At 51.3% G+C, this 13,844-nt stretch overlaps 1 protein-coding gene across 2 annotated transcripts in view; it reads right to left on the reverse strand.

Annotated features, from left to right (window-relative positions):
- Window positions 1-273: 273 nt before the first annotated feature.
- The window catches only part of EPHA8 (EPH receptor A8), a 48,510-nt gene continuing 34,939 nt past the window's right edge, over window positions 274-13,844 (reverse strand). Inside the window, exons 6-17 of one of the 2 annotated variants that reach the window (XM_056508075.1) lie at window positions 12,737-12,861; window positions 12,452-12,614; window positions 11,006-11,102; window positions 10,297-10,364; window positions 9,726-9,851; window positions 8,662-8,847; window positions 8,016-8,077; window positions 7,462-7,671; window positions 5,469-5,618; window positions 4,468-4,658; window positions 2,257-2,412; window positions 274-1,071 (exon numbers count right to left, since the gene is read on the reverse strand). In XM_056508075.1, the coding sequence (XP_056364050.1) occupies window positions 957-1,071; window positions 2,257-2,412; window positions 4,468-4,658; window positions 5,469-5,618; window positions 7,462-7,671; window positions 8,016-8,077; window positions 8,662-8,847; window positions 9,726-9,851; window positions 10,297-10,364; window positions 11,006-11,102; window positions 12,452-12,614; window positions 12,737-12,861 (1,649 nt within the window). In that variant the 3' untranslated portion in view covers window positions 274-956. Of the gene's footprint in view, window positions 1,072-2,256; window positions 2,413-4,467; window positions 4,659-5,468; window positions 5,619-7,461; window positions 7,672-8,015; window positions 8,078-8,661; window positions 8,848-9,725; window positions 9,903-10,296; window positions 10,365-11,005; window positions 11,103-12,451; window positions 12,615-12,736; window positions 12,862-13,844 lie in introns of both variants that reach the window. The other variant, XM_056508076.1, reaches the window with a different exon arrangement.

The raw sequence follows: 13,844 nt of genomic DNA on the forward strand, positions 1-13,844 counted from the left end.
CCAGCAGTGACATCATCTGTTCCCAGAGCCCCTGTCCCCAGCTACAGGATGCTGTGATTGCATCTGGAAATACTGCCAGGTGACCTGGCACAGCTCTTGGGCTTCTCTGGGATAACACAAGAACAAAGAATTGTTTCTCTGTCCCTATGGGAGCACACTCTCCCATTCCTCCCTGTTCTGGGGGAGACCAGGACGATTCTGCTGGCAGAGAAACCTGAGCTTGTGGCCACAGAAAATATGTCTGAGCTGCCTGGAGGGCTGTGCTGGATCCGTGGAGGAGCAGGGCTGGTGGGTTAAAGAGGTGGAGAGTGTCCTGCAGCACTCCAGAGCTCCTTGAGTCTCCAGGACAACTCTCCTCTGAGCTGGGAAGAACGGTCTGAAGGCAGAGCCAGCTGCTCCTGGCACTGCCACCTTGCACTCTGCCCCCTGCCCTCCTGCTCGTGCAGAGGTGCCCATGAAGTCACCTCTGGGCTGGTGCAGCTCAGGAGGCTGGAGCAGGCTGGGAGGGGAGCAGGGCTGTCCCTGCTGTGTGCAGTGTGTCCCTGCTCAGCTCAGACACCCAGGGAGCTCCTCAGCTGCCTGCTCCAAAGGAGCTGTGTGCCACAGCAAGCCCAGCCCGCTGCTCCTGGTTATTGCTGATGTGCCTCACCTGCAGGAGCAGCTGGACCATCCCACTGGGTGAAGGAGCTGTCTCCTGTCCTGCATGGCTGTGGGGAGACACCCAGTGCACAGGGGAATGGCAGAGTCATGATGTGACCCCTTGGAAGGCTGCTCCCCCCTTCAGGTGGGGCAAGGAGGCAACAGGACCACCAAGGTACCTGGAATACCAGTGCTGAAATCACAGAGATGCTGGCAGGGCTCCAGCTCCTGCTGCCCCTGTTCCTGCTCACCACCCTGCTGCCCCTTTGCAGGGTGAGTGTTGAGGGATGCCTGGTGCAGCTCTGCAGAGCCTGTGATCAGAGATGCCTCCTGGGGCCGTTTGTGTTCAGCAGCTGGGATCTCATGGCCTGGATGCTGTTCAAGATCTTCTTCTGGTGGCCCATCATGGTGATGCCCAGACTCCGAACATCCCTGGGAACAAGGACATGTCAGAGACCCCTGTGCCAGTCCCAGGAACCTGTGCCTGGCTCCTTTCACTGCCCAGCAGTCCATGGGTGTCCTCCCAGGCACAGAGAGGCTGCCATTCCCTTGGGCATGTCCTGCTGCCACAGCCACAGGGACAGCCTGGGGAGCAGGGCAGCGTCACTCCTGACAGCCTGGGAGGTGACAAGATCAATGCTGTGAAATTGGATTCAGTTGTAGTGAGATGCCCTCAGATAACCCAGTCAGACAGAAGGATGGATGATGAGCCTTCCCCATTCAAAGGACTCTCTGATGTGCATGAGAAGCAAGGATCAGTATCACTCAATCCCAGAGCAAAGGCCCCATGTGCAGCCCTGATCAATGCAATGACAACCCTCTGTCTGTGTCTCTGTGCCTCCTCTGTGCAGCAGCTCCATGCCCTGGGACAAGGAACAAGGCTGCTGCTGCCAGCCCTGCCACTACTGCTAACAGCAAGGGATGAGGGATGTAAGCAGGGATGAGGGCAGGAGCTGGCAGAGCTGCCTTCTTTTCTGGTACTGCTTGGGTGCTCCACCTTGGGAACTCCCTGGACAGGTGGGAGATCCAGTTCCTTACAGCAGGAGGGTGGTGGGACAGCTCTTCTCTGTCTCTCCTTGCTTAACCCAGCCCTGGCCATGTGTTAGTGACCTGCCAGGGGTGTTTCCCTCCTGGCTGCACTGAGCAGGGAGCAGGAGTGCACAAAAGGACACAGCTCCAAGGTAATGCCCAGCTATGGTTGTTTCCCAGAGATCCCAGAGAAGCTGTGCAGAATAGCACAGCCACACTGCAGTCCAGAGATGCCTTCTGCAGGGAAAACAAAGATGAGAAGCACCAGGAGACAGCAACCTCCTGCCTGACCCTGCTGAGACCAGGAGCTTGTGTTAGGTGACCCCTGGAGCACTTGGCAACCTGAATTACCTCCTGTGGGTCTATGGTGACATTGGGGAGCCACCACAGAGCTCACAGCCTCCCAGTATAACCCCCACACCTTCTCTCAAAGCTTAGCACAGCCTTGGACATTGTCCCAAGTCTCTAGACACTAGAGAGACACCTCTGGGTACACATCAGGGGCCAGCTGGAGGAAGCCAGCTGAGGCAGGATGGGCTGGGTTGGTGCAGGACAGGCAGCCAGAGCTGTTTGCTCCCTGCTACTCACTCGAGGTTCATGTGCATCACCATGCCCAGGGACGAGTAGCCAGCCATGGCAAAGTTGTCCCTGTAGTGCCCCAGGCGGATGGAGTCCAGCCAGTCCTCCACGGTCAGGCAGCTGCTCAGCTCCAGCACAGCCCTGTCCAGCCGTGGCTGGGTGAACCTGGGGGCAGAACACAAGGGGTTAAACGGCAGAGATGGACACTTCAAAGGGCTCTGAAGATGCTGTTTGTTGCACAGACCGGGTTACAGCAGTTGTGGGTGGGCCCAGAGCTGCTGGCTGTGTGTCCTTGTTTATGTTACAAAGCATTATATTTCTTTCTGTGCTGTGCATCTTATTGCATAACAACCAATCAACACCTTTACCATTACCTACAGCCTGTCCTAACTACCAGCATAACCATATTGATGTTACTATTTGTCACTGGACGCTGAGAGTGGTGTATAATAACAACAAATTTCTAAAGCAAGAGAAATAAAAGCAGCATTTTATTGAAAAACCAAACCATATTTATAGAGTGGTTTGCAAACCTCAAAGGGGACAGTAGTTCATTGGACAAGAGGAGAAAACATCTCCTGTCATGAACATCAGACTGTCCCTCAGTCAACACCAGGTGCTAATCTCTGTTTATTAATTCTTTTCTGTTTACAAGAAAGCTATCATCCTGGGAAAGGCACAGGCCAGAGCTGAGAAACTGTCTCAGCCTAGAAACATCCTCCCAGCCTGAGAAAAATAACTCAGAACCTGAGAAAAGGCCTGGCAAAAATCTGCCTAAGCCTTCAGCAGTGTCCACAACTATTTTCCAATCACCAAAATTAGTGTGATACAATTTAAGCTAGAAGTCGTTTTTCAGTTCTCTTGCAGTGGAAAATTCTGAGATCTTTTCTCTTCTTGCAACATGGCATTTTTGTTTGTCTGTGAAAATCCTTCTGCTTGGTAAAAACATCTTTTGTTTGAGGTGGATTTATGCTTTGCTCAGAGTCATACGTGCATGCAGAAGAAAGAACAATTTATTGAAGACAACCATTGCTTTAAAGAAGAGAGTTCATGCAAACAAAATACAAAAGATTCATTGGTCAGAGAAGGAAACACCTCTTGTCCCAGGTTTTCTCACAGATCCAACAGGTGCTTATATTTTGTTATAATTCTTTTTCTTATGTTTACCTTAGAGAAAGGTCTCTAGCTTGGGAAAAACCCTGAGAAAGTCAGACTGGAAAAATCCTAAGATTTTCCCTGGGCCTGTAACAACCACACTGAAGTGCAGTGTGCCTTTTGTGTGCCACACAAGTGACACTAGTGTAGTGACAGTGCTGCACCCACATGCTCTGACCAGCACCAAGCCACTGTTACATATGTGATTCGTGCCAATTAAAGTGTAACTATATTAGCAAAATCTTTGCTTTATAATCAATAGAAAAATGTTACTTAATTGCTACAAAGCAAAAAGGATAAAGGAAATGGTTAAACCAAGCAGATGGAATAATTCTCCAGATGTTTGGTGGGAGTGAGGATAGTAAGGGTATAGGTCTAAGAACTGCATTTAGAAATAAAACTTTCAACCTTGAATTGGGCCAACTGAGACCATCCCAGGCATAAGCCACTGGACTAAGGCCTGTTGTGGGAACATATATTTATTTATTAATATATATATATATTAATTTATATAACTTATATATATTTAATTATATAACTTTAAGTTTAGTGTGCCTGCGCTACCTGCAAGGTCAAACAGCGAACACTGAGGAAGACCCAGAGCCTTCATCAGAAACAGGACCCCCAGAAGGAGGAGAGACCCTGACCACTGGTGCAGCATGAGCAACACATAGTGGCGTAGATTTTAGGAATAGAAATGAGGGGGAGCTTTCCAGAAGATTCTGTATTAATATGTATTAGTGAACAGTATGTAAGCGAGATTTTAGCTTGGCAGATTTGGTACGGTGTGAGAGGAATGGCCCTGCCTGTACCCATGGTCAGGGTATCCCTGATCAGTTTTGCTTATGCTTTATTCTAATCAAACCTCAATTATAGTAAATTACTCACTGCTAAATTTTGCATTCACTTAAATCCATGTAAACAATACATTATGACTGTATTTACATACAATAGTTGTTACTAATAAATCGCTGCGAAATTTACCCTTGTTCTGATTAATCAGACAAAACAAACACACCCAAACATCCATTTCCAACAGCAGCACCCCCTGCCCAGCAGCCTGACCTGTGTGTGGTGCCCGTGCTCTTGAGGCTGTCGGGGTTGCGGAGCAGCTTGTCCAGGATGCCGACGATGTGGGCGAAGCGCGGCCGCTCGCCGCGCTCCTTGTGCCAGCAGTCCAGCATCAGCTGGTGCAGGCTGCTGGGGCAGCCCATGGGGGCAGGCAGGCGGTACCCTTCCTCCACAGAGTTTATCACCTGCAGGGAACACACCAGCTGCTGGCTGGATGGAGATGCACCCCACTGCTGCTCCCAGACCCACCCCTGTTCCTTCCTTCTTCACAGGAAGGTCTGTGTGTCTTGAAATGCTGAAATGTGTATTCTGTCACCATCTGTTGAAGCTGGTGGGGTAATAATTTCCTTATCTCCTGGCACACATTATCTGCTCATGGGCCATCTTTAAACCAGCTGGGCAATCATCTTTATCTTCCCACAGCCCATCCTCCCTCCAGGAGATATCTCCTGTTAATGGCCAGTGAGTCCCAGGGCATGACTGATAAAATTCCATCATCCCATGGGAGATGCTCCAGCCAGGGGAGCAGCCAAGCCTTTCCTACCCAGATAAAAACTGAGATTTGGACACCAAGGAACCTTCTTTCCACTGGATTCCAGAGGAAAGCCAGACCTTTCCACATCATCCCTGGAGCTCCAGAGGAAACTGCACCTTCTCCAGGAGCACTGCTCCAGCTGAACCACATCTGCCCCTGCAGGAGGATGCAGCCACCATTGAATGGGACTGTGCCAACACCCTGACTGACTGACGGGTGTCAGCTTGGATTCTGACTCTGGCAGGGTTTGGGATTGTTCTGTGTAATACTGCATTGCTATTTTAATTTTCCTAGTAAAGAACTGTTATTCCTATTCGCATATCTTTGCCTGAGAGCTCCTTAATTTCAAAATTATAATAATTTGGAAGGAGGGGGTTTACATTCTCTATTTCAAAGAGAAAATTCTGCCTTTACTGGCAGATAACTGTCGTCCAAACCAGGACAGCGTGGCAGCACTCACGTCGCGGTTGGTCATGTTCCAGTAGGGCCTCTCTCCGTAGGCCAGCACCTCCCACATGACAATTCCGTAGCTCCAGACGTCGCTGGCCGAGGAGAACTTGCGGTAGGCGATGGCCTCGGGCGCCGTCCAGCGGATCGGGATCTTCCCTCCCTGCAAACACCAGCAGGCAGGGCTCAGCATCCCCAGCTCTGCAGCTGCACAGCTGCTGCACAAGGGAAAAGCTGGCCTGGCATCTCCTAAAAAAGACTGAGGAGGTAATCTGCACGAGGTAAGCCCAGAGGTGTACGAGAAGGACACTGCAAGGAGAGCACTGTGCTCTTTTACAAGGTCTTCATGCACAATTTGGTCCCCCAGTGCTGAAGAGATGAGGAATTCACAGTGAAGAGGATGAGCCCTGGGCTGCACAAGCACAGAGCTGACTGTGTGTGCAAGCAGAGAGCCTGACCTGAGCAGACAGGGAGAGTGATGGGGTGTGCTCCCTGTCCCTCCCTGCTTGCACAGGCAAGGACTGAAAAGGCAGATGCATTCAATTAAAGGACCATGCTGACAAAAATCAGCAATATATGCACTAAGAGTGCTTTTAAGCTGGAAAGGTGGTTGCCAGCCTTCTGAAGAGGGAAGTTGCAGTGTAGGGGACATCAGGTGTGCACCTGGGGCAGGAATGGTGTGCCACCACCATTCAAGGAAACCTGTATAGGGAGAGCTGCCTCTACTCAGCTGAGTCCTGCCTGCTCTGGCATGTGCCTTGATAAGGACTGAGGATGAACAATCTGTCTTTTGGGAGAGTTCCTTGGGGGAAACAATCTCCTGAGCAGGAGGAACACAAGTTTCTGAACACAAAAGAAATCTCACTTGCAGGATACCCTGACTGAGACCTCACCAGAGATCCTGACTGTTCACATCTCTGAACCACATCCTTGTGGTTCAGCTCTACCCACACTATGCTCTATCCAACCTTCACTGCACCAAGGTACCTCAAAGCACCAGAAACCAAGCAGTAGGAACCTTGCCCAGAGTTACATTCTCTGGAATGACAGGCTATTTCTTGAGTTGCCAGAAGGAGCAGATGAATGCACAGACACACACACACACACACACTGAGCTCTTCTGGCTCAGCTGCTCCACTTTGCTGAAGCCAAGCAAAGACCATGAAGGCCACGGGCCATGGTGCACTCATCCCCCAGAGCTGCAGTTCTGCTGGGACAGCACCAGCCACCCCAAAGGAGCCTGAAGCTCTTTCTGCTTCTGTAGTCTTGGTCTTTCTGAGGAATGATGCTCAGACTCCTCTACAGCCCCAAACTGGCCTCCATCAGGAACAGTCTGTCCACCAGATGTGTTCCAGGGGAGCTCACTAATTCTTCTCATGGCCAGAGAAAGCAAAGAGAGCTCATTTTATTTAACATATTCTATGTATTTCATGGAAATGTATTTAATTTTGCTTCTGATGACCTCCCATGGAGGAGGATGTCAAGAAACAGAACTTCCAGGTTGGCCAGAAAATCATGTGGCTTCACGAACAAGTGTCTTGCATGAAATAAAACCATAGGTTGCAGAATGAATTCCCACTTTTCCCACAACCATGAATGAGGCAGAAAATGGAAAAACCAGTGTGCATCCACAATGCTAGAGGGTGGAGCAGAACACCCTGCTATGGATTGATGGCTCCAAGACAGCTGAGGAGTGGCTGAAGCCACACAGCCTAGGGAAGGACTCCAGTGGAGACAGAAGCCACACACCCCCATGGGAACAGCTGGCTGGGGATGTTTGACAACTCCCTGCCCTCCCACTTTGTCCACTGCACGCTCAGCTCTGTGTGAAGGACAAGGCATTAAGGCTCAGCAGCAATTTGGGTTCGAGCTGCTGGCCCAGATATCAGCAAGAACTGACAGCACCATTCCTGCCCTACCCTATTTGGGCTTGAGACTCTCTGACTTTTCCACGTGTCAGTGGCCTGGGGCAACAAGCACCAGCAGAGCTGATGGGAGCCACCCACCGTGGTGGTGTATGCAGCGTCGGGGTCGTCCTCCAGGATGCGGGAGAGGCCGAAATCCGACACCTTGCACACCAGGTTGCTGTTGACCAGGATGTTTCTGGCTGCCAGGTCCCTGTGCACGTAGCCCAGGTCAGACAGGTACCTCATGCCAGCCCCAATGCCCCTCAGCATCCCCACCAGCTGGGTGATGGTGAATTGCCCGTCGTGTTTCTGCAAAGGAAACACCCCAGAGTTTGTTTGCGGTGCTCAGCACCCTCCTGTTGGTGCTGCTGTCATTAAATCAGCCCCCCCAGTGCCTCTCATCTTTGGCTTAGTTACCTCCTCTGACCCCAGTGCCTCCTGCTGGTGCCCCTGCCCACGTCCTGCCCTCTGACATGTGCTCAGGCAGTGTCCCTGCAGGGAGCCAGACGTGATGCCTGGAGCTGGGTCTGTTGGAGAGCTGAGAGCCCAGCACCCACAGCTCTCTCTGACACAGGGGTTTCAGTGGCTGCGAGGCTGAGGAGCAGCAACCAGCCCCAGGGGACGTGCAGTGAATGAAAACACAAACTCCTTACCCTGAGGAAGGTGTCTAGCGAGCCGTTCTCCATGTATTCAGTAACAATCATTACCAATTTGCCTGCAGAAGACAAGGGAGGTCAAGTTAGCAGAGAAGTCACCTTCTTCCAGGAAGCCCAGTGCCAGGTTTTTACTGGGAGAGACATGGATTCAGGTCTGTGGGTCTTCTGCAGCCCCTCAGACTGGTGTCACCCAGCACTGGGCAGGCCTGGCCCAAGGATGGGGACGTGGCAACAATCCAGACTGGAGCCCCTCCCTCCAGGTGCTGTTGATATGGCTGGGACAGTTTTGTTACCCTGCTGGAATCTGCATGCCATTAGTGTAAGGCTTTGCATCAGAATGTGCCTTTTTGGAGGAAGACTTCAAATTATGATTCAATACAGGCAGCCCTTAAAATAAATGCCTTTGAGTAGGACACCTCCCAAACCAACAGAGATCTGGGGCACGCTGCAGAGCATGACATGGAACTGCCACAGGGAAGTTTGTCCTGGAAGTGAAGGCAAGGTGGCTGCTCCAGGTAAATTCACAAATCTGAAGAGCCACTGGGACAGTGCAGGATGGAGATTGCCCAAAGTGAGCCCTGACCCCCATATCCCACAGGGAGATGCATCCCAGCAAACACCCCCCTCCCTGCCAGCCACATACTCCTGGTGACCACCCCCTCCAGGTGGATGACGTTGGGGTGGTCAAACTGTGCCATGATGCTGGCCTCACTCAGGAAATCCCTCCTCTGCTTCTCTGTGTAGCCAGACTTCAGTGCTTTGATGGCCACAGGGATCTCCCTCTTCCCTGGCAGCTTCAGGCGGCCGTAGCACACCTCTCCAGACTCCCCTGCAAGGCAAGGGAAAGTGGGAGCGTGGAGAAGGGAAATGGGAGTGTGGAGAAGGGAAATGGGAGTGTGGAGAAGGGAAAGTGGGAGTGTGGAGAAGGGAAATGGGAGTGTGGAGAAGGGAAATGGGAGCGTGGAGAAGGGAAAGTGGGAGTGTGGAGAAGGGAAATACGAGCATGGAAAAGGGAAATGGGAGTGTGGAGAAGGGAAAGTGGGAGCGTGGAGAAGGGAAATGGGAGCGTGAACTCCTCAGCTGCTTGCACTCACCCACCAACACCACGAATCATCCAGTCTGTCAGCACACCCACTGCATGCCCCAGCCCCTCTGCTTTTCAGTCTGGGTTTCAAGCCCCTCCAACCCCTCCAGGATTCAATCCCCTGAAAGGATTGCTCAGCTCTGGTTTCCAGTTCAGGAAGAGTGGGAACATCAAACCCCACCTCTCTCTGGTGGCTGTCACTGCAGGCAGTGGGCCAAGTGCAGTGATTACAGTGGCACTTGCTTTATTGCTTTTAATGAACAAACCTGAGAGTCTCAGAGCAGGCAGGATGACCCTCATCATCCCTCTGGGTTAAGCCCTCAGGGTGCTGCTGGTGAAGCTCCAGCTCTGCGCTGTGCTTCCCCAAAATCCCCCATTCCTATGCAAAATTCCCTTTTGTTCTGAAAATGTACCATTTCACTTGCAATTCCATTTGCATCATGTCACCCTGGGTTTTTTCATGGGTGCACGTAGGAACACCAGGGTTTATTTCACTCCCCAGACCCCACTCTACCCAAGGATCAGGAGCAGATGACACCCTGCTCTGATCCAGGGGCACAGCACACCCTCAGATCACGGATTCCCCTGAGCAGACACGATGCCAAGAGGGCCCCAGGACTCACCAGACCCAATGACCTTCTCAATCTTGATGCGGGAGGCCTCTATCTCACGGGTGAACTCGTGCACAGCCTGACAGGGGTCCTCATACGTGTGTGGGTCCACGTAGAACTTGGACTCAGGGAACTTCACTGCCAGGTTTCGAAGAGGAGAGAGGAGATCAGCACTCTGAGGCAGCCCTGCTGGGAGCAGGGACACCCAGCAGCAGGGCAGAGGATGGGCAAGGGTAGCACAGGCTGAGGAGCCACAGCACAAGGAGAACTGGGTCACTCTTGGACCAGCAGTGTGCTCAGAGCAGTTCAGGACCTGCTGCCCAGGTGGTCTCCACATGATTGTCCCACTCCATCCTACCCTGCCCTGGCCTGCTGCTCTCTGGGGTGATCCTGCTGCACTCTCAGTGCACACTGTGAAACCTTTCAGCCCCATTTCCTGGGATCAGGTCACCCACTCAAGTCTCTTAAGACACATTCCCAGAAGGAGGCAAAACCCTTCCCCCTGGAAACCACAGAAGTCAGGGGGTAACAGCCCATCTCTGCCCACCCATGGGGCTGGGGTCCCTCCCAGAGGGTGTCCTACCTTGTCCATTCTGGTAATGCATCTTCTCCTCATCAGAGTCCTGGAAAGCCTTGCTGTACCCACAGTGCCTGTCACGGGAGGACAAGGGTCAGAAAGAAGCACCCATCCCTCACTCCCACAAACATTCCAAAAGCAGGGCAGAAGGCAGTGTGTGCTGGGGCTGTGGGCTGCCACAGAAAACACTTGGCCATCCACCAGCTCACCCCTGCATCTCACTGGCCTGACACTTTGGTGTGGATCAAAGCACTCTCCAGGCTCTCCCCAAGGCTTGGCAGTGCTAACAGCATGTGTGCTAACAGCACGTGCCTGGCTCAGCCATGCTCATGCAGAGCACACAGCCTCCCCTGGATCTCTCTGCTGTAGAAAAGATCCCTCCACTCCTGACCTACCCACCAGTCCATCCAGTCAGCTCTTGTACTGGTAGTGGTTTTGGTACTGGTATTGCTCATGCTACTGATATTGCATATATTACAGTATATATTCTGATTTATTGCTATTCTGCCTGCTGGCATGAGGTGAAGATCTGGAGACTGGCTCTGCCTCAGGGAAACTGAAGTCTTAAATGAAGTCTCTTGGCTACTTATTAATCCTCGACCTACAGATGCTCTGGACAAACTGAAAGGAGAAAAGTTGTGCCCAAGTTCTCTCATCCTTCCTGTCCCTGATGGAGACCTCCAGAAAACCCCAGTAGCCTCCACAAAACCCTTACCTCTTCTTGCAGATCAGAACCACCAGCAAGGCAACGAGGCCAGTGATGAGAGTCAGGCAGATCCAGACAATGGTCATCGTGTCGTACCGGAGAGACACTGGGAAAAGCAGGTGGGAGGGCTGAGCTGGGGTGGGAATGCACTGCCCAGCTCAGGATGTACCTACCCCGTGCTCTTCAAAGATACAGCCTTGGCTGACAGTGGGGGCATGGTATTCAAAGATGAAGCACTGTCCTACCTATTCCCAGTTTTGAGGCTCCCCCAGTGCACAGGGACCATTTGCATGTGGGGAAACCAGGGAGAGATCTGAGAAAGCCATGGTGACACAGAAAACCAGTACAGAGAGAAGACTGGAGCCTCAGGACCTCTCCAGGTCCTCCCTGCCCTAACTGCTACATCCTTCCTCCCTCTTCTTTCTAATGTATAAGAATAAAATCATGGAATCATTGGGGTTGGAAAAGACCTCTAAGACCACAGAGTGCAACCATTAACCCAGCATGGCCAAGGCCATCACTTAAACATGTCCCCAAGTGCCACATCAACAGATTCATTGAGCACTTCCAGGCATGGTGACTCTACCACTGTCCTGGGCAGCCACTTCTTTCACTGAAGAAATATTTCCTATTACCCCAAACTCTGTTTTAACTTGAGTCTGTTTCCTCTTGTTCCAACCTCAAGCAATCCCTGCAGGCTGAAACCACAGGGGATGTGCCTCCAGACCCCCTCCCTGCGTGGCAGAGGGACAGTGGCCACGGAGAAGGGCATCACCAGCTCCATGCTCCCTGCTGTTGGGAAGGATGGATCAGGAAAACCTTATAAATAGGATTGCCTCGCAAAAGATTTTGAGAATTTGGGAGCCATAAGGGAGATTGAAATGAAAGCCATCTTTGAGATACCAAACCTTAGTTACTAAATAACTAGAAGTAGGATGGCCAGGAAAGTAATCCCCTCTTGATAGAACAATTCCTTCTACTGGAGAGCAGCTCCAAAAGTCAGAGAAGACCCTGCTAGCTTAGCAGAAGGGGTCCAAAGTATAAGTTTTTAAAGTATAACACACTATAGTAATGTAATGATTCTTATAGGCTGTATGTAAATGCTATAGGATTTCTATCTTGTGTTAGATTGGTTAGAGGAAATTAGAATAGATTAGAATAGAAGAAGATTTATTGTATTGCAAACAGGAAAATCATTTTCTTACTTCTCTCTCTTAGTTCCTTCTCTTCCTTCCCTCTCTTCCCACTCTCTTACCTCTCAGAACTCTCACTACCCCCACTCTCTTTCTGCCCTGCTCCCAGCCCTGCCCTTTCTACCCACGCCCTGTGCAACAAACCACAAGTTTCAAGACCAGAATACAGAGAGCGCCTGAGTTTCTCCTGACCACCGTCCCATTGTACAGTCTCCTACACCCTGCCCCGCCCTTCCCACACCCCTCACCTGCACACACCCACCTGGCTTCCCCGTTTCCACCTCCACAGTCTGGCTGAACCTCCCGCAGCCCGCCGAGGTGCGAGCCCGCACCTGGAAGATGTAGCGGGTTGCAGGCTTGAGCCCAGAGATGGTGGCAGTGGTGCTCTTGGATTTCAGAGTCGAGTAGCTCTGCATTTCCTTGTCCTGGGGAAAATCAGCAACAAAACCTTCTCTGCTTCAGCACAAAGCCTCCCACAGAAGCACCTGGTGCGAGGCTGGCTGACAGAGGGGCCTCTCTGAGAAATAAGTGTTAAAGTAAGCGTTACCTTCTCGTAGTACTTGATCTCGTACTCCAGGATGATGCCATTGGGCTGGTCTGGCTCTTGCCACAGCAAGGTGACACTGTTCTGGCCCGTGCTCTCCTGATGCACCACCACCACCTGTGACGGGGCTGGGGACCAGACACAGAGGGTTAGGTGCCTGCTGAGGGGGGCAGCTGGAGACAGCAGCAGGGAAAGGTGGAAACAGAGCCCCAGGCAGGACTCCTGGCTTAAACCAGGTTTCTGGTTTAATTAGAGCCCACGTGGAGATGAGTGATGGGGATTGCAAACAGGCTTTTCCTTGTTTGGGCTGCATCAGTCTGTTTGCCATGGAGTAAAGCAGCTCTGGGTGGATGAGAGAGGAGGGTGTCGTTGGATGCTGCTGGGAATCTGGGAAAAAGCAGCCTTGAAGCCTTGGGTTTCTCTGACTGTTCAAGGACAAGAAATTATAACAATAATTAAACACCTGGAGAAGATGTGATGTTTTGCAGAAGGCATGTTTTCAAAGAGGTGTTGCCTTCTTAGACCAATGAGTCTTTTATATTTTTTTCTTTTTTTCTTTTTTTTCTTTTTTTTAATTTTTTTTTTTTTTTAATTTTTTCTATTTTTTTTCTATTTCTGTTTTGCACGAACTACCCTATATATATGTAGTGTTTCGTTAAATAAAGCTCTCTTTTGCTTCTCCATTACACCAAGAACTGTGTTGCATTGTCCTTTTTGCTGCTCTCCTGCAGCTCAAATGCAACAGGAGGGCACTGTCCCAGCACAGGCAGCAGGGGACACTGGGGATTTGCTGTGATCTGGAGCCAGAAAGGAGAAGGACCAGTGAGGCTGCAGGTCATGGAGATCCCTCTGTCCCCTCTTGTTCCACCTGGGGTAAAGGGGAAGAGGGAAAGGGGAGATCATAAGGGTGGTCAGGGTCTGAGCACCAGTCTAAGAGTATCCTGGGAATACCCTACTGCCCTGGGACATTTGTCATCTTCCAGTCCTGAGCTGGGAGCCTGTGAATCAATTCTTGTACCTGTAGCTGTCACTGAACTGTAGCTGTCACAGCTGGAGGAACAAACTCACCAGTCCCTTTTCCTGCTGGGAAAATATCCACTGGAAGTTCCCC

Source organism: Oenanthe melanoleuca, chromosome 21 (genome assembly GCF_029582105.1).
Source record: "Oenanthe melanoleuca isolate GR-GAL-2019-014 chromosome 21, OMel1.0, whole genome shotgun sequence".
NCBI lineage: Eukaryota > Metazoa > Chordata > Aves > Passeriformes > Muscicapidae > Oenanthe > Oenanthe melanoleuca.